The 20,957-nt window shown below is 42.7% G+C and overlaps 1 protein-coding gene across 1 annotated transcript; it reads left to right on the top strand.

Moving 5' to 3' along the window:
- Positions 1-10,428: 10,428 nt before the first annotated feature.
- On the top strand, positions 10,429-13,382 carry LOC136505837 (uncharacterized). Its single transcript, XM_066500977.1, has 4 exons — positions 10,429-10,687; positions 11,462-11,650; positions 11,724-11,947; positions 12,671-13,382. The coding sequence occupies exons 1-4, from the start codon at positions 10,531-10,533 to the stop codon at positions 13,277-13,279; spliced, it is 1,179 nt and encodes a 392-aa protein (XP_066357074.1). The 5' UTR covers positions 10,429-10,530; the 3' UTR covers positions 13,280-13,382.
- The last annotated feature ends 7,575 nt before the right edge of the window (positions 13,383-20,957 follow it).

The raw sequence follows: 20,957 nt of genomic DNA, 5'->3' as shown, positions 1-20,957 counted from the left end.
GTTGAAGTTACTCCATTCAAACTGCATTTCATTCATATGTAGCAAGAACAAATCATACTTCATGCTTGCTTGTACAATACCATGCACAAAGCAAGAAAGCAAACAACACCTACAAACACACTGGCCCCAACCATCATCCTAACAACTAATTGCTCTCCGGCTATTCTAGCCACAACAGTGCTCTGAGCAACTACAACATTGTTCAAGTTCAACAGAGAATTCTCCAGAGCCTTCAACGCAGCCATCACTGCTGCACCATCCATGCCATCTCCAGCGCTCTCTGGTTTCCACATGAAGAAGTTGCAGGTACCGTTGCCCTATTTCATAGCGAAAGCCAAATCAATAGGATGAACCCTACATCCGATTTCAAAACGCCCAAATGTAGCAAGAACAAAATCAAGAAAACTCACCCAGTCACGATTCCTGCAAGTGTAGAACGGCTTGTCTGGATTTTTTGTGGTTCTCGACGTCCGCTCCACGACCGTCGCCGTGTGGCAGAAAGGGCACAACGCCTGCCCCTCTCTCGCTCCACGCGACCCAGTCGACGAAGAAGCGCCAGATCCTGTAGCCATCTTCTATAGGCCCGCTCTCCTGTCGACCGGCCGGCACCCCCGCCCGACCGGCCGCCGCAGCCTATGCCGCCGCCGCCTCTGCGGTGAAGAGGGGGAACGAGGAGCAGTGGAGACGAGCAGTGGAGACGAGTCGGGTGCGGGCCGGCCGTTTCAAGTGGGTCGAACCAGACCAGGTTGGGACGGCGCCAAGTATGGTTCAGGGGCACCCGATGTCAAAAACGAAGTTTTCTCTCTCCAAAACCGGGTGCAACTGGGTTGCGGTGCCCACTGGCAGTATTTCCAAAAACCAGAGTGTCTCACGGCAAAAGATGAAAAACGCAGTGTCCGCCAGCAAAGACGCGTCATTTGGCATGTCCAATAGCAAAATTTCCCCAATAAATATGGCAGTCACAAACTTTGCATTTACAAAACACTATGCTAAATTTGAACATAGCTAATGTATTGCTGTTTTTTTCATGATAAAAGGAGCATGCATGTAGACAATTGCAGTTTGCAAACCAAATACTACCTTTCACTTCACAAATCCTATAGGTTCAAATGTCAAATTTAAATCTGTTGTAGAAAAAATTGAGACCACTATCCCAAAGTGATACGAGCTAGATGTGGAAAATTACAGTTTTGACATATCCTAGTGTTACATGTACAGATATTTACGAATGATTAAATGGAGCACACACACAGATAACTGCAAGCCTAGAAAGCGTGAATCAAACATAATTACCGTTTTTCGCTTCACAGGAACAGCTTCACAATTGTCAATAGCACGCTTATAGATATAGTTGCGCAAGGGCTTGATTGTGTCTAAAGATTTAATTGTGTCCCGTGCCGCGACAAAACCAAAAATCTTGGCTCGACCAGGACGGCTGTGTTGATAACCAGCAATCTTAACATCAACGAATTGAATCAAGTCCATCGGAAGGCAACAACATTCCATTAAGCAATCCTCAACATTGGTCAAACTGACTGTGAAAAATCGATGATAAAACATAATGTGTATAAAGTGCCAGCTAGTTTAGAATATATGATATATGAGATGAAAGGGGGAAGCAGAAAAAGAAACTTACTTTCAGATTATCATTGAGATTATATTCTGAATCAAATAATGCCTTCCACTTTTGAATGGAGGGAAAAGCATCGTTGGTGAAGGCCCACGAAGTTTAGTTTCTGGATTTGCAAATACCAAATCAGATTGCTCGTCATGGTCCCAACTAGCCCTTGGAAAATTATCGACTGTAAAGGGGCTACACATCCCTACACCAAATAAAATATCATTAAAATCAGCACAAAAAAATGCAATCCCTTACATGAATTGTTCCAACAAACATGTAGTATGTTGAAATCAGTTGTAATTCACGTGTCTGTATATATGTATAAAAATTACTGATATTTTTTTGAACCTAAAAATTACAGATATTAAATTCTCTTATTTATACCAAGGTGTTGTGGATAGGTTATGATGGGGTGAAGGTTATAAACTTATGATCGTGGGAATCTATGGGATGTTTTGAATGTACAAAATGAAAGTTTAAGCTTCTTATAGGGAAAACGTATTAAATAAAGATGGCAACGGGCCCTGATACCCGATACCCGATGGGTATTTGATCCATTAGGGGACGGGGATGGAATCATATCTTTACCCGCGGGCATCTAAATGGGCAAGAATCCATACTCGACGGGTATAGCGGGTACGGGAACGTTCCCTGTTTACCCGTCCCCGTTACCCGTTGGGGAACCCGACTATTTGAGCTGTCATGCGAGTATTAGGCCCAAAGAAGCTCAACATAGGTATTTTGGTCCAAATCTGAACAGTCATATATATATAGTTTGTGTGTTCTAGGAACCCTCGTTCAATTTTTCCTCACCATCTCCGCCAGCAGCACAAGCACGCCTGTCTCACGAGCGCTCGTGCCCCTCGCTTCCTCAGTTCGGTCTCTCTGCCATCTTTGCTCGTCCTCCTCGCAACCTCGCTCCTTCTCCTCGGCATCTCCGAGACTCCGACACTTAACCTGGGTGAAGAAGAAATGTCTCCGATTGCAAAGCTGCGACCCCAAGTGTCCTTGTTTATCGGGTATGCAGTACCCGTCGGGTATCTGTTACCCGACCGATACCCGACGGGTACGGGGATGGGTAAGAATCTATACCCGAGACTGTTAATGGGGATGGGGACGGGATGAATTCTCCGTAGCGGGGAAGAGAACGTTCCGACGATACCCGACGGGTATATCCCCGTTGCCATCCTTAGTATTAAACCATGAGCATACACTTATTAGTTTATTATGTCTTAAATCAAGTTCAGATATCAAAAAGAACCAAACTGTGATGTCTGAACCGCTGCAACAGAGGAAATAGTTCACGCAACATTGCGAAGCAATATTTGCAATATTTTACAAACAAAGGAGAAAGAACTAAGATTTTGACAGAAGAGGTGGTTCTAGGATGCCAAATCAGGTCCTCTACAGCAACTCAGTAGGTGTTTTCTTTCCTACGAAATTCCTGTTAGGAATATTATATTATTTAAAATATTTTTTATTTTCTGAAGTGATGAAGAAGCTAACAAAAGCAGTTGAATCCACAAGCATAGTTCAATGAGCCCAGTCATCACTTCACGCATTGACGATGTGTTAATGGTGCTACAGGGATGGATTTTCAGAATTCAGTCCCTAAGCATTTCGATACAAATTTCCAAAGCCCACTGCTTAAGAACGACCCCCACAAGGAGAAATCTTGTAAATGTCTAATTATGTTAAGATCGAAAGATTCGTTTCAATGTTATAAGATTTTGTGAATGATTTTCTTTGATAAAAAGAATTCGGCATTACCAAACTAACATACACGTGATTTTGAGTTTTTACCTTGATTCCCGTAATCGTCCCCTTCTTTGCTGCCGCTGTCGTTGACAAACCATTCATCGTCAGCATCCATGTTAGAAGACTTGGGTGAATCCTCGCCGCAGCGCGGAGAATATGGCCGCTTCTTGCCGCAGCCAACGTCAAGGGTCTCCGCCTATCCCTAGATCCGGGCAGCTAGCGCCGGACGTCCGGACGCGTTCAAGCGCACCACCACGCCCCATCTCATCCCCGCGCAAGAGAAGCACGCCCGCCGCGCTCGCGTAATAGGAGCGCACCTGCATAATAGGAGTGCACCTGGGTAATAGGAATGCCGTTACCCCCGTTGTGCCGTAATAGAAACTGGAGAGCGCCTGCCGCGTCACCTGCGACATCCTTGTCTCGGCTATGCCTCGCCCAGCCACACCCCTTTCCGTGCTGCGCCCACCGTCGTCCGCCACGCTCTGCTCCCATCTTGTCTCATGTCATTGCAACGAATTCAAAATTCAGATCTACTTTTACAACATCTAGATGAAATACTTGCAGCATACGTCTGAAACAATTCAAAACGCCTTAAAACAATTGAAAGTATATGCAACATCCAGATAAAACACTTGCAACATACTCCCGCTGTCTCTAAATAAATGTCGTTCTCGCTTCCCGAGAAAATAACTTTACGAATTTTATACAAAAAATATTAATATTTATCGTACATAACTAATATCATTAGATAGGTCGTTGAATCTATTTTCATAATAAATTTATTTGGAGATACAAATGTTGCACATATTTTTTACAAATCTAGTCAAACTTATGGCACAAAACAAAAAACGACAATTATGTAGGGACGAACGGAGTATGCGTGAAACATATGCAACATCCAAATAAAACACTTACTACACACGTCTAAGAAACTGATGAAACATTTGGAACGGACCTTTACAACATGCGGATGTAGCTATTGTAACATATGCAACATCGCAATCTACTTTTGCAACATCGATGTGAAACAATTACAACATACCTCTGAAACATCTGAAACATACGCTTGCAACATGCACTTTCAGCAAAAACCTGGGCACGGGCGGAGCACTGCACAACGGGGATCTAGCGCTAGGTCACGGTGGAGAAGAAGGATGGCAGCGGGTGGCCAACTGTGCGGCCCCTGGTGAGTGGCTACGCTGCCTCCGGTAATAAGGCGACTGTGATGCCCCCCAGCGAGCGGCACCCGCGGTGGAGGCGACAACGGCGATCGAGCGGGTGTGGCCTCCCGCAGCGAGGCACCCTCGTTCTAGAAAAGGTCATGTCGAGCGACCCCGGCGGTGGAGAAGGTGAACGGCGGGCGATGCGGAGGAGGCGCCGCGGGAGTTGGATGGTACAGTGGAGGCGCCCGCGGTGGTTGGATGGCCCGGTGAAGGCGCATGCGGCGGTCGGATGGTGCCATGAACTCCACAACGGGCGACCGGGCAATGAGGAAGAGAAATATGTTCGTTTTTTAGATGGACCATGAGGGGAAGCAGGCCCAAGAAAGGCGCGTCAGGATGGACGGACGCTCTAACCAGAGCATTATCAGACCTAGATAGGTATTGATAGTTCATTCGTCTACTCACCAGTGACTTCGTCTTCCAATTTTTTATTTATATTCTATTGTTTCATTAAGTAGAGGGTACGGTATAATATTTTATATTTTACATTATTATTAATGTGTCACTTTTTTATCATGTTTGTTATTTTTTTTATTACTAGCAAGCAATAGGTTTTGCGGTTAACTTAATGGTTTGCGTCTTGGAGATTTATTTAGTAGTAGTTATATGTTTTAATACGTCTTGAAATCAAACTCTGTACTCCTGCTTGATGCGCCTTGAGTCTATAATGTTGTTGAATGTGTGTTGTTCTTACTTGTGTAAGCATAGACCATGAGTCTGTGCCATATACGGGAGAACAAGGAGCATAACGATATTTCGACATATAAAAAAAGATTGTAAGAATTTTATTTCTTTTTAATATTATATAGGTAGTAAAGAAATATGCATATCGATATAGTTCTAATATACATAGCATCTCATGGATATTATTATTAGTTTTTTTGTACAAACAATTTATAGAACTTAGGTCACATGTTCTTTTTTTAAACGGTAATGCTAGCATCCGGATGTTCGGATGGACGCTCGCGTCCAGACGCCCGCAGCTGCTGGGCTGTTGCGTTGCTCGTCTGCCTACTCGCTCGCCTGCCTGCCTGCCAGCTCACTTGTGCTGCTCCGTGGGGATCGCCTTCGGCCGCCTTGCTTCCCACGCGCACGTGGGGACCGCCTCCACCTGCGCCCGCTTCCCGTGTCTGCTCATAACATGTGCAATGTCTCGATCTACTTTTGCAACATCCAGATAAAACATATGCAACATATGTCGGAAATAGCTGAAACACTTGCAACATACGTCTGAAACATTTGAAAAACACCTGAAAACACTTGAAAACATTGCAAATATACGCAACAACATATGCAACATCCAGGTAAACACACTTGCAACATGTGTCTGAAAAACATATGAAACATTGAGAACAAACACTTACAACATACGCGTGCAACCACTGCAACATATGCAACATCCCGATCTAATTTTGTAACATCCATAAAAAACACTTGAAACATATATCTGAAACAATTGAAACACTTAAAAACATGGAACATGCACTTTCAGCAAAAAAACTGGCACTGGCGGCGCGGAGCACTGTGACAGCGGGGACCTATGGAGAAGGAGGATGGCAGCGTGCGGCCGACTGTGCACCCCCGGTGAGTGGCTGTGCTGCCTCCGGTGATTGGGCGGCTGTGATGCCCCCCCGCGAGCGACACCCGCGGTGGAGGCGACAACGGCGATCGAGCGAGTGTGGCCTCCCGCAGCGAAGCACCGCTGTTCTGGAAAAGGTCATCGAGCGACCCCGCGGTGGAGAAGGTGAGCGGCGGGCGGGCGGCGTGGAGGAGGCGGCGCAGTAGTCAGATGGCACGGTTGAGGCGCCCGCGGTGGTTGAATGGCCCGGTAAGGCGCATGCGGCGGTCGGATGGTGCCGTGAACTTTGCAACGGGTGACTGGGCGAGGAGGAAGAGAAATGTGTCCGTTTTTTTAATGGACCGTGAGGGGAAGCAGGCCTAAGAAAGGCGCGTCCGGACGGACGGACACCCTCACCAGAGCATTGTCGGACCTAGATAGGTATTGATAGTTCATTCATCTACTCACTAGTAACTTCGTCTCCCAATTTTTTATTTTCTATTGTTTCATTAAATAGAGGGTACCGTATAATATTTATATTTTACATTATTATTAATGTGTCACTTTTTTTATCATGCTTGTTATTTTTTATTAGTAGCAATATTCTCGGTGCATTGCAAGCAATAGGTTTTGTGGATAACTTAATGGTTTGCGTCTTGAAGATTTGTTTTGTTGTAGTTATATGTTTTAGTCTTGACATCGAACTCTGTACTGATGCTTGATGCGCCTAGACTCTATAAGTCGTTGATGTGTGTTGTTCTTACTTGTGCACAAGAATATTATTTCTCTTTAATATTATATAGGACGTAAAGAAATATACATATCGATATAGTGCTCCTTATACACATAGCACCTCGTAGATATTATTATTAGTTTTTTTGTACAAACAATTTACAGAACTTAGGTTCGCATGTTCTATTTTTAAACGACATTGCTAGCATCCGGATGTTCAGATAGACGCTCGCGTCTAGACGCCCGCGACTGCTGGCCATGGGGCGGATCTATATGCATTGTATAGGGTGTGGGCGCACCTACAAAATATCAAAAAACAGTGATTATGATTAAATTTTCACCATATTTGCACCCATACGGTAAAATCCTATGCACCCATAAGGCAAGCGCACCCCTCGCATTTGCCGAGCTCCGCCTCTGGTGGGCTGCTGCGCTGCTCGTCTGCCCTACTCGCCCGTCTACCTGTCTGCCAGCTCGCCTGTGCCGCTCCGAGGAGATCGCCTTCGCCCGCCTTGCTTCCCACGTGCACGTGGGGACCGCCTCCGCCTGCGTCCGCTTCCCGTGTCTCGCTCGTAACATGTACAACGTCTCGATCTACTTTTGTAGCATCCAGATGAAACACATGAAACATACGTCGGAAACAGCTAAAACACTTGTAACATATGTCTGAAAAACTTGAAAAACACCTGAAAACACTTGAAATTCATTGCAAACATACGCAACATTCAGATAAAACACTTGCAACATATGTATAAAACATATGCAACATCCAGATAAATACACTTGCAACATGCATCTGAAAAACATATGAAACATTGAGAACAGATGCTTACAACATATGCGTGCAACCACTGCAACATATGCAACATTTCGATCTACTTTTGCAATATCCATATGAAACACTTGCCTATATCTGAAACAACTGAAACACTTAAAAACATAGTCTTGCAACATGTCTAAAATGCTTGAAACACTTAAACACAGAGTCGCCGCGCCCATGGCCTGCCTAGTGGGGAACTACAGTAGCCAAAAGTTTGGATCAGGAGGACATCAAGAACAATGGGCCAGCGTACACCTCGGCTACTAGACTTCCCTTCCTCCCGTGGTGTCTTCGGCTGGCTACAGGAGACGATGTCCAGGCCGACGACGACCTGGTACCGGGTTAGTGGTGCCCGGTGACGCCCACAGCTGTGACCGGGGAGGTGGAGTAGGGCGCAGCAGGGGTTAGGGCACGACGCGGTGGGAGGAAGCGCATGTCGTGACGAGGGACGTGGTGCAGCAGGGGAAGGGGCATGGCGACATTGAGTTGGGCGAGCGGATTGCAAGTACGAAGAAGAGGCAGAGCAGGGGACGGTGTCAGTGGAGGCTAGGAAATGAGCGGATAAGAATTAACGTAGAAAATGAGTGATGAGATGAGGCTAGAGTCGGTCTGATATTTTTGGGAGCGCCGGACGGTCGGGTTGCAGCGTTTCCATTTTTTAAAAGAATAGAGGGAGCTGAGAGGCTCCACATGAATGATTTTTCCATTGATTTTGGGCAAGCCAGTGTTGGACTATGGTGTTCACCATAGTCAGTTTTTTGTTAGAGGCGTGTTCTATTCCATCCGTCCCATTAAAAGGTATTCTCACTTTCCTAGAAGTCAAACATTTTTAATTTCGACCAAATATATAAAAAAATATTAATAATTATAATACATAATTACTATCATTAGATAGGACCGTTGAATATACTTTTATAATAAACTTATTTGAAGATATAAATGTTGTACGTATTTTCTACAAATCTAGTTAAAGTTGAGAAAGTTTGACCTGTTCGCATTCTATAGCAACTTCTATGTTTGGAGAGAGAGAGAGAGAGAGTAGGTTGGAAGGCTACATAGAGGAGGAGAATTCGCTATTACATTGAGAAGATTGTACACCATGAGTTCCAGACATGCCGCATACCACGAGGAAGGCGGTACCCCTAGAGGCTCGCATTTTCCTTGCAAGCTAATAGAAGTTGAGGTAGGCAGAGCGTTGTTGCGGTGCTTCCACAGCTACCAGCAGCGCACCAGGATAAAGGTGGGCGAGGAGCACCGAGGCACGTGTGTGCTCGGTTGATTCTAGTTGGTACGAAAGTGCTTTCTCAAACATGAGGTCTCGTATTTGAGGCCCTAAGTAGCACCACTTTTTGAGATTTTTTATAAAAAAAAAAGAACAACGGAGAGAGTGATGAAACAAAGGAAAGTTTGTTAGCTTGATGTATTGATGTTGTTTTCTTAAAAATTAATGAAACACTAATGTTGTGCTAAGGATGTCCGTCCGTCCGTCCGGATGTTCCCATTAGTGGGCCACAACACTAGCTCAACAGCCCAACACTCTCTACTTGCGTATGCGTTCGTCCAGTCGCCTCGAACCATATCCGCTCGTGAACTCAACACTCTTTACTTGCGTATGCATCGACCTGCCACCGTCCTTTCTCTCCACCGCGCTCCAACGTTGCCGCCACCATCCTTCCTCTCCACAGCTCGATCCGCCCACCACGGCGTTCTCCACCGCATCGGCCACCCTCTCCAATGGAGCGGCCTTCTCCACCGGAGCTACGCGCCACTCTGAGGCATCGAGCCCCGCGCCGATGTCGAGCTCCACGTCGACGAGCCTCCATTCATCCAAGGCAACAAGTAGATGTTGCGCTAAAAGCGCATGTCGTTGCAAGTGTATGTTTTAAGTGTTTCAGATATTTTAGAGGTATGTTGCAAGTGTTTGTGATGTATATGCAAAAGTAGATCGGGATGTTGCATATGTTGCAATATTAAAAAAATATGTTACAAACGTCTGTTCCCAATGGTTCATCTATTTTTCAGCGTATACTATAAGTGGGTTTATCTGAATGTTGTATATGTTTCACACGTACGTTGCAATTTTTATCGTGATGTTGCATATGTTTGCAATGGTTTTCAAATGTTTTTCAATTTTTTTTAATGTTTCAGACGCATGTTTCATCTGTCTTCAGACATATGTTACAAATGTTGCATCTGGTTTCAAAAGTAGAACGGATGTTACATATATTGTAATGTGATCCACCTGCTGCAGCGGCTGGAGGGGGCGCGAGGGGTCGTACCAAGCGCAGATGCATGCAACGTCTGGGCGCTGCCACTACCGTTAATATAAACACGAGGTTTCGTGATCGAGTGCCTCACGTGGCGCTATTTTTTGAGATTTTTTTTTTTTTTTTTGAGAGAGACGGAGACGACATCGGAATCGGATGGACGGGAATTCTGCAGATTCGAGACAACATATCTTTTATTTTAGGGTTGAGATATTGTTTGTCCAAACCGCATAATCGTTTTTGCGCTGGCGAAACTTTGGCCTTCAACCAAGTTGCCACCAAAAATAAGTTCCAAAAAAAAACCAAAAATTCCTCGGCACGGCCAAATTTTGGCTTGGTCACTGGCGTCATAAACCAAATTGCGCCGTCCTCATCTATTGCACCGATCGGTCGGTCTATCGTCTCCACCCCTCCAGCCCGACGGGCGCATTCCTCTCTCCCCGCCGCCGCCGCCTAACCCGCCGGAGCATACGGGCTGAGAAGAGATTTTGCTGAGTGACTCCGCGGCTCCTCCTCTTCATCTACGGCTCAGTGAGAGTGAGGTTAAACCAATGGCGACTGAGGGAGGCGGATTGACCGCGACACCTGTTGCTGAACGCGGCAGGAAGCGATCGCCTTCGCCTCTCGCTCTGAGCGACGATGAGGATTTATCCGACGGCGAATGGCTGCTTAGCGACAGCGACGAGGATGAGGATCAGGAGGACAAAGGTAAAACCCAAATCACCCACAACTTACTGCAACCTTTTCCTCTCTTTTTCTCGGGCGGATCTGCTAAATTAGTTTGATAATAATGCCAAACTTATCAGGAAAAAAAAACTCTTTAGTTTTCCTCTTTTGTGGAATGTCTGTTTTCGTTGTTAACACAATATTCTTAATTTCTAATGGGAATTTCGAAGGGAAACCAAGTTCTAGTGGGAGTGGCTGTTTCCATCTCCTACCTGTGTTCTGCAGAATCTGCGCATTTCAAATGCGAGGAAGAATCTAATTCCCCATAAAACCAACAGTTAACCGCGATCAGGCTCTACAAGTTCTATGAATAAAAATATAAATTCTAGACATATTTAAGGATGTATAATAACTTGCAATAAGATTAAAAGCCCATAATCATATTCATAGCCGGTGCTGGAGGTGGCCTCCCCGAGTAGGAGGTGGCTTAATTAGTCACTGGGCACTAGGAAGCAAGTGGTCATGTGAGAGTAGGGTGTGGATTCAGGAAAAGGCACATGGAGAAGGTTATTTACCCTTACTAGGCTGGGCTGTATCCGAATTGTCTAGTTTATCCTTAATTATTAATATTTAGTTTAATCTGGATACTCAATGAATACGATACTTACCTGATACGCATATGGATGTTTTTGCATGTATTTTTATTTCATTCTCCACAATACCCATCATGTCAATGAACAGAGCATATGAAGCTTTCATTAACCTCCATAGACCATTTTTTTCTCTATTACTGATTTCAGTTCTTTTTCAATGCAGGGATATACCGACCTTTTACGGTTGATGATATCCCACGGCCCAGTTGTGACCATAAGCAGCAGACTGATGTTTTGCATAAAAATCCAGAAACTAAGGTTCGAGGGCCTTTACCAATAAGGCTCTTTCCTGCATTCAAATCTGGCAAACATATCTTTGGTTCAGAGTATAATCTTGCTGATAAATCTCAAAGTATGTTGTCCTTCTCATGCCCCTCTCCCATAATGAACTAATCCTAAATATGCTTCTGTTATTCATTTTGTAGTCAGTCTCGATAGTGTTGGGGATTGTCCAAATGAATGCTATTGTTATCCAATGGGTGTGCTTCAATTTGTTGATATCAAGATTGCTGGGTATCGACATACACATCCTGGACGGGTCAAGATGTATGGTTTCATTGCAGCACGGGAACCAGAAAACCCCTTGCGCAACTATGTCTACTGTCGTGAGATAGAAAATTGTGAAAGTGTACCTGTGAAGCAAAAAACGGTAAATATGTTTGTCCACACTCTGTAGGCTTGCAGTTGTCTTTACACCATTTTGTCAATTTTAAAGACTAGCATCATGCTAAAGCTTGATTTTGCCATCTCTAGATTAAGGCTTTGTTTTTGTAACTATGTGATGCTGATCTGAATCCCTGATGTAACAACTTTGATTTTCATATTCTAACTAACAATATATGTGAAAGTAAATGTGGTAATTCATATTGCAAACTGCATTTGTCTTGCCTGCTCTCATTTGACTGCCATTCATTTGCGACGTCCTGATTTGGGCATAAACTTAGTAAATATATTATTGTCGCTTGGTAAAGAAACTAAGAAACCGCATGGTGATTTGTTTTCCAAACTTGCCACATCTACATGTTTATGCTCCTTTAGAAATCAGTGGGCGTATCTATTAGAAACTGGCAGTTGCAAATGTAGGCAACTTCTAGACATTTGTGATACTTATCTGTCATCTGAATTCAATGTTGTAGGATTTCAAGTATTATTAGATCAAAGGCTTCGGCCCAGCTTTATTAGACAACTTAGTGACATACTGTAAAAGATTTCATATAATATTTTTCGAGAAAAAAAATCATGTAATATTGTCAAAACTAAATTGTCTCCTTTGTTCGCAGTATATGCATGCAATCTATGGACATATGGACAGGAATATTCCTCGGCTATTAACTGATAAAAAGTTCAAATTTGTGACATGATTTGTTTGCAGGGTGTTGCAAGGTTGTCACCAACCGGCCCTGCTCGAGTCATTTCAATGATTAGTCACTCGTTGATCGAGTTTGAGATCCATGCCCGAAATGAAGATGAGACCAATGCTGATGACGACTTGATCATTGAAGGATGCACCGAGATTGATAACTTTTTCGAGTCAAAATCGTTCATTGATCACCGGCGCTTTTATGGTGAAAGGTGTGCTCTGGACATCAAGTATATAGTGATGATCAATGCGGTGGAGGCCCTGGTTGAAGTCACAGTCCTCCACCTCGACACCATTATTCCTGGTGGTGTCAACATGAAACTATTTGCCAAGACTAGTGGCTTCAATGACATAATTCCTCTATTCCAAGGCGTCGCTCCTGAGCCAAGTGGCATGATGAGATTCGCTGTAGGGGTGGAGAGGCACAACCGCCTTGATCTGTACATTGAGGGGTCTCGGAGCGATGATGCTACCCTGTGCTGGCACTGTGGTTTCTACTCTGGCTACCATGGGACAAATGAAGAAGTTGCTGACCTGGGGGTGTTTGCAGCATTTTCAGTCAAGGTCACTTGGAGATCGTACAGCAAAAAAACCTGGTTGATGAAAAAAAAAATAATTTAGTAATGTCAGCTATGTCGCGTGTTAATTAAGTATAAACGAGGTCTTTGGTTGTGTAACGGTGTAACCTAATTACTTGCCGTTCATTCATATCGTGGAGCATATATTGTTGGCATGCCAAGTATCTACTAGTCTTTCTGATGTTCTTCCCTTTGCATGCATATATTAAGTTTTTTGTTCTTTCCTTGTGTGTTCAGTTTTAAGTTCTATCTGGTTTTGCTTTCCTGTGTAGGGTCTGCTAAAAAGAAATGGAAAAAGTCTATTTAACCCCTCCACCTTTTATACTTGGTCTACTTCATCCCCTCAACTATGAAATCGTCTGTTTTATCCCCTGAACTTTCCAAAATATACAGCTGTTTGCTACAGTAACAGAGGTTTGCTACAGTAACTGTGTTTTGCTACCGTGCCGGTGGGTTTGAATTTTTTTATTTTCGGTGAATTTTTGAAAAATCATAAAATAAAAAGTCTAATTTTATTAGACTCCACATGAGTAGATCTACACAGTAAATATATAATACGGTATGCTTTAGTATAATTTTTTTTATAGCATTAGATTAATTGGAAAATCTAATTTTGTCGGTAATTAATTAGAATTTATCTATAACTAAGTTATACATAGTCCAATGAGTACGAAATTTTTACTATAGTTCAAGCATACAATAATTAGCGTACCATAAAAATTTCACCACAATTGGACCATAGAAGCTGCAGCTATGAATTATTCCAATTAATTACAGACAAAATTAGATTTTCCAATTAATCTAAGGCTACAGTAAAAATTTTGTACTAAAGCATACCGTATTATATATTCACTATGTAGATCTACTCATGTGGAGTCCAACAAAATTAGATTTTTTATTTTATGATTTTTCTATGATTTACTGTGATTTTTTAAAAATTCACCGAAAATAAATAAAAAAAATTCAAAACCACCGGCACCGCAGCAAACCCACCGTTACTGCAGCAAACCCGTTGTTACTGTAGCAACACCGCTGTCAAAAACCGCCCAGGGGGTAAAATAGACGGTTTTAGAAAGTTCAGGGTGTAAAACAGACGGTTTCATAGTTTTGGGGTGAAGTAGACCAAGTATGAAAGGTGGGGGGTTAAGTAGACTTTTTCAAAAAAGAAATCAACTTCCCCCATGTAATCTCAGTTTTGCTCCGTGACTTTTTTTTTCTGGTTCATAATATGTGAAGATAATTTGGGGCACCTGGTGAGAAGAGTAGACAATCCTGATCTGGGGTCATGGTAACTAGCCTTGGTTAAGACCTGGTGGTCGGATTCATCTTGGTGCTGCTCACCCCGGTACTGGCAGGGTGATCGGCTGTCCACTAAATTAAACAATTTAATAGCAAAATCACGAGCGGAGAAGAGAGATCCCCCAACACGTCGTGGGGACTGGGGAGAGGGAGAGGCGAATTGCAGGAGACCCCAGTACCAACGGTGTTTAGTGGCACAGGAAAAGACAGTTTTGCTCCTCAACGTGACCAAAGTTACTTTGTACAACCGATTAGTTAAAAACTGTTCGCTTTGCTGAAATTTGGCTTATGCTGATGCTTATGTCGATTTGTTGTGAGAGGTAAACATTGTTTGTTCGCTGAAAAGTAATACTGAAGTAGTTCAAGCCAGTTATGGTTATAATATCAATATAAATGTGTCAAATATTAAGTTAAAATATATAAATATATTTAAAGCAACAACCTATATAAATTATATGTTATGGTTACTAATATGATTTTAAAACATTTGCATTGTTAGTATAATTAGTATATATATATTTATCACTCTTGCATGCTGACACAACGTGTTTGCTTACTTTAATAATCAAATCTTAATATATTAATATTGATAGAAGTGAGTAATGTAGAAACATACATGCTATATGGTTATTTAAACAATTTTTTGTAGAATATGTTGATAACTCTTATATGTAGATTGGAGAGGACATTTATTTTTTTCAAATGATAAGATAAAAGTTTGGCTATGTAAATTATCTATTGTAATAAGAGTACGTGGGTAACTAGATGCAAATTTAGGTATACCTTAGATCATGTTTTCTTATTGGCATATGTGGGTAGTTTAAATGCAGAGTCATGTGTTACTTTATGTTGTTTTACACAATATCAATTAGAAAATAGAGTAGATCCAACAGCTATTATTATTCATGGTGATTAGGTTATACCGAATTGATGGTCAAGTGTTTTGAATTTTTGTGAGAATTTCTAGGATCTACCTTTTGTTTTCCTAGCGTGTCTCGTTAGGATTAACGTGGAGGCTCCATTATGAAACTCTAGTTAGAATTTCTATTATTTATTTTTTTTTCTAGTGTGATATGTATTTAGTTGAAACCTAATATTAAGATATATAAACAGTTGTATAAAAGTGTACCAACATAGAAAATATTATCAACATTTGTATCTCCAAATAAATTTAGTATAAATGTGTGTATTCCATGCTCAATCTAATACTCCATTCTAAATCCTAAGACATTTTGGCATTTTCATACATTGCTTTTATTATGTATCTAGACATAGTATATATCTAGGTACGTACATAATTTATGTATATAGAAAAGTCAAAATGTCTTATAATATGGAACAAAGAGGGTAATATTTATTATATATCATAAATATTAGTATATTTTTATACATATTTTGTTAAAATTTAAAAGATTTAACTCCTTAGGAAGTGAGATATGCATTTATTTTGGGATAGATATTTAGAAAAGAAAAAATAACATATAATTTGGAATGTAATTAAAAACAAAGGATGTCACTGACAAGACGCACGTCAATTAAAAAGCAAAAGACGTATGCATGGTGTAACATGGCAAAGGTGAGCACACTGCACACGAACTCGAACCAAATCCAAGCGCAGGGGCATGGATGAGAAAAAAAAAGGTCTAGAGAGGGAGACCAGTGCACCAAAGAGACGTCTATACTGCCGCAGTCTTTAAATAAATGTACCTCTCGCTTTTCGAGGAGTAAATGTTTTTAGACTTTTGCTATTTATTTGTTGACAAACTTTTTAGTACTAAATCTATCAGATTTCTAGTAAAAAATTAAGAAAGTTTACTCCTCGACAAGAGAGATGTGCATTTATTTCAGGACGGAGTGAGTATCTGCTCATGCCTACTTTTCGTCTCCAGTCTCGATCTGTAGTCTTCGGATGATCAGTGCGGCAACATCCCACTTTAAAGTACTCTCTCAGTTCCAAAATAAACGCATTACATCATTTCTCGAACAATCAAAATTCTTTAAAATTTAACTAGGAGTATAGAAAATAGTTTCAACATTTTTATCTCTAAATAAGTTTATAATAAAAATATAATACATGCTTAATCCAGTTATACTTATTATATGTCATAGAAATAGATATTATTATATTTTTATATAATTCTAATCAATTTTAAAAGTTTGAGTTATCATAATGTGAGATGTGCGTTTATTATGGGATAGAGGGGAGTACGCCGTTGCTCTCTGGTCTTAAAAAAATAAAGATTATGGGTAGTGCTAAGGTGCTAAAAGCAACTTCTCCGGATCCCCATTGCCTTAAAATTCAGTATGGGATTGAGAAAACCTGGTTTATGTTTTTAGGGGAGTGTTGCTACATTTGAATGAAAAAGCCCATCCCCTTTTTCTCTCCATTACCACTCTCTCTCTCTCTCTCTCTCTCTCTCTCTCTCTCTCTCTCTCTCTCTCTCTCTCTCTTGGCGCCCTCCCATGGGCGTACCCGTCCTCTAGTTTGACTTCCGACGCGGCAAAGCCCAGTCGGGCCTGACACAGCTCGTTCGTGGGCAGCGCGGCGGCTAGTGCGGCATGCATTCTCGGACTCCGGCACCCCGCTTGCCTTGATGGTGTGGGCCTAAGACGTTAGTGAGAGATGAAGAAAGAAAAGGGATGAGAAAAACTCATGCTCGTTCTCTTTGTTTGCGGGATTGAGGAGGATTTCGAATGATTGAGAAATTTTTTTTAAGAACAGGAGATTGGGAAGGGTATCTGCTGGAGCATGTTTTTTTTAGCCTCACAGCAGTTTTTTAGTATTGAAAATGAGATAAGTAATATGTTGGAGATGCTCTTAGTCAGACAATAAAGTAAGTTGTCAACATAGGTGATGATAGAACAACACGAGATAATGTCAATGAAGAAGCCATGTCACAACTGGATTCAGGTTCTTTGCCGAGTGCCTGAGCCACTCGGCAAAGGCCAAATTGCACTCGGCAAAGCCTTTGCCGAGTGCGGCACTCGGCAAAGAGCACACGGCAAAAATTTGATCGGCAAAGAAAAGCGACCGTCACGGCGCCGGTCCCGTAGACAGTCACTTTGCCGAGTGCCAACCCTGCAGGCACTCGGCAAAGATTTTTTTATTTTTTTTAAAAAATTTCTTTGCCGAGTGCCAACCCGTCAGGCACTTGGCAAAGATTTTTTATTTTTTTTAAAAAAATTCTTTGCCAAGTGCCAACCCGGAAGGCACTCGGCAAAGAGCTTTTATTTTTTTTGAAAAATTTCTTTGCCGAGTGCCAACCCAATAGGCACTCGGCAAAGTGTTTTTATTTTTATTTTGAAAAATATCAGATCTCGCATGTAGAGATGTCCTGGTTTGTAAGCATCGTACGTGACAACGTGCATGAAATCTTCTGAAATTTTTATCATAGCCTCCACATGTGATATCACGACATCTCAACAAGTTTCATGATTTTCGGACTTCGTTTGCTTTTTATAGAATTTAAAAACACTTCACACGTAATTTCGCGGACATGTTTCATGAACAAGATGTCTGAAATTTCGAGTCCGTTCCTGGATACGGCCTCTCACAACACTCACTAACATGACTATCAATTTTTGAATCATTAAATTTCATTATTCGTACCACGTGCAGTTCAAATTTTGATTTTTCGGAAAAATTCAAGTAAACGAAATAAAGTAACTAAATATATTAAAAAGCCACAAAAAATCCCCAAATTGTAACTAGGAGTTCTTGGTGCTTTAAAAGGGCTGCACAAAAAAAATTGGAGGCCAAAAACAAAAAAACAAAAAAAACTTTGCCGAGTGCCGGGGCATGGCACTCGGCAAAGGGTGTCGTTACCGAGTGCGAGGCATAAGGCACTCGGCAAAGAGGGTTTTAAATTTAAAAAAAAATTATCTTTGCCGAGTGCGTCTACAGGAGCACTTGGCAAAGAAATTATAAAAAAAATTAAATATTTGCCGAGTGCCGTGCCATGGGCACTCAGCAAAGTATTTTTTTTAAAAAAAAAATTCTTTACTGAGTGCCAGATCTGAGACACTCGGCAAAGAATTAAAAAAAATAAATCTTTGCCGAGTGCCAGATCTGGAGCACTCGGCAAAGAATTTTTTTAAAAAAAATCAAATCTTTGTCGAGTGCCTAACAGCAGGCACTCGACAAAGAAGGCCATGACCGAACACCGTTTCGCGGGCAGCCTATGCCGAGTATAGAGATTTTGCCGAGAGTCTGGCACTCGGCAAAGAAGTCCTTTGCCGAGTGCCCTTGTTTGCCGAGTGCTCGACACTCGGCAAAGAATTCTTTGCCGAGTGCAGCATCCAGCAAATAAGGTCTTTGTCGAGTGCCCGATTTTTGACACTCAGCAAAGTCTCTGTTTCCAGTAGTGTGTATTACTTTTTTTTTTTTAAACCAAGCCACTACTACTGGACATGATATAATGTTGAGTGGCATGAGAGGATCCAGGCTACCTGCTGCACTAGACACTTCATATATTGACATCGTGGTGTTAGCCAAACATATATAAGAGCAATATGCAAATCACAGATACTTTGATAAAAACGTTAATGATGAAATAATAAGGTTGAACTACACGCTAACCGCACAATTCGCATGGACCACTTCGCTAGCTAGTTTAGATTATCACAGCATATATACGTAAACAAAGTTCATGACGTGGCCTCATTACAAAGGAACCAGTTCGAGATGTATAATAAATATAAATATTAACATGAGAAGCAATAACTCAGCACTCATTGCACCATCATTATCTAATATTAACATTAGAAGCGACTCAGCACTCATTGCACCATCATCTATCGCCACTGTTTTTCACTTGCTATGGCTGCTGCCGCTCGCGCCGACAGTCTTCTTAGGTTTGGATCCGCCTCCGCCTCTTGTGTCCTCCTTGTCATCCTCTTCTAGCCACCTGTCCCATGCTGACCTGCAGAGGATGCTAAACTCTTGTGCTATTTCCTTGATCACTGTACTGCTTTCCTCAGTCAAAACAACAGTCTCTTGTTCTCGGTTCTCTTTGTAGAAATTAAGGCACTTTCTGCACCAGCTGTTGATCAGTTGCTGGAGATTGCCTACAAAGCCATTCTTCATCTCCCTGATGAATTGCAGACACTTTTGGTACACAGCTGGGAATCGTGGTGCCTCATACAACATCACCAGTATGATGGCTATTGCACCGTCAGAATCTCCCGTGCTGTATGGGCCACCAGGGTATGGAAAGCATCGGTTATCAGGTGATAACCAACCCTGCACTGGTCAGCGGTAGTGCCAAGCATAGCATAGTACCTTGAGAATGTGTGGAGGGATCTGGAACCCACCATCATTTTTGGGCTCATCCCGTCAATTTCGTATCTGTCACCTGAGTCCGTCACAAATCCTCTCAACCATGTCTGGTACTTTTGTGCGACTAGGCGAAGGGTCTTTGTGCCATCTGTGATGGCGATAGTATAGGCACCAGTGGGGGATTCATCCACACCAGGGGTCAAGGGAAGATATGTCGACGACGCTCGCTGCGGCGGCGCCGGAAAACGCAGAAAAGGGGAAACAGGTCCGCCGGACAGGCTGACGACCGATAGCGTGATTAGGTTTTGACTTTTACAGAGTTGTTCGTTGGCACTCTTCCTCACCTTCCTTCACTCTTCTACTCCTCACGGATGGGCTTGGGCTCACAGACGTTACAAACCCAATCTGGGCCAGTCACTCTCCTGTTCTTGGGCCTCATGCGATTTCCCTTTCTGGGCTCAGCATTCATTGGGTGTGGTGTGGTGACACCCCCCTCCCCTTGCGACCCGGCATGTCCCCAGGCCGGAGCAAAAGGAAAGCGTTGTTGTATAGCCTCTACATCTTCCCAGGTGGCAAGTTCTGGAGCCAGACCGGACCACTTGATCAAGAACTGAACAACCGCACCTGAGCGACGGGAATGGAGACGGCGCTGCAGAACTGCTTCAGGAACTTGCAGGCCTTCCTCAGATTCTGGAGGATCCACCGAGAGAGGGAACTTGGTTGATGGGGCAGCCTTAAGTAGAGAAACGTGAAATACCGGATGAACAGAAGAGTAGTCCGGCAGGTCCAGCTTGTATGCGACAGCTCCGATCTTCTCCAGCACCTTGTATGGCCCAAAGTAACGGAAGGATAGTTTCTGATGAGCACGAGGGGCAAGAGACGCCTAGACGTAAGGTTGGAGCTTGAGGAACACCATGTCGCCGACGTTGAATGACCTCTCTGAGTGGTGCTTGTCAGCATGCGACTTCATGCGATGTTGAGCTCGGAGAAGGTGTTGGCGAACCAAATCAAGCATAGTGGAACGCTTAGTCAGCATGGACTCAACATCAGGAACAGAGGATGCCTCAGGAGGAGAAAGGCCGAAGTGACGAGGAGAGTGTCCGTATAGTACCTTGAATGGCGACCTGTTGAGTGAGGAATGGAG

This window comes from Miscanthus floridulus, chromosome 14 (assembly GCF_019320115.1).
Source record: "Miscanthus floridulus cultivar M001 chromosome 14, ASM1932011v1, whole genome shotgun sequence".
Classification (NCBI taxonomy): Eukaryota; Viridiplantae; Streptophyta; class Magnoliopsida; order Poales; family Poaceae; genus Miscanthus; species Miscanthus floridulus.
The sequence above is the reverse complement of the archived record's forward strand: the minus strand, read 5'-3'. Positions and strand labels throughout refer to the sequence as shown.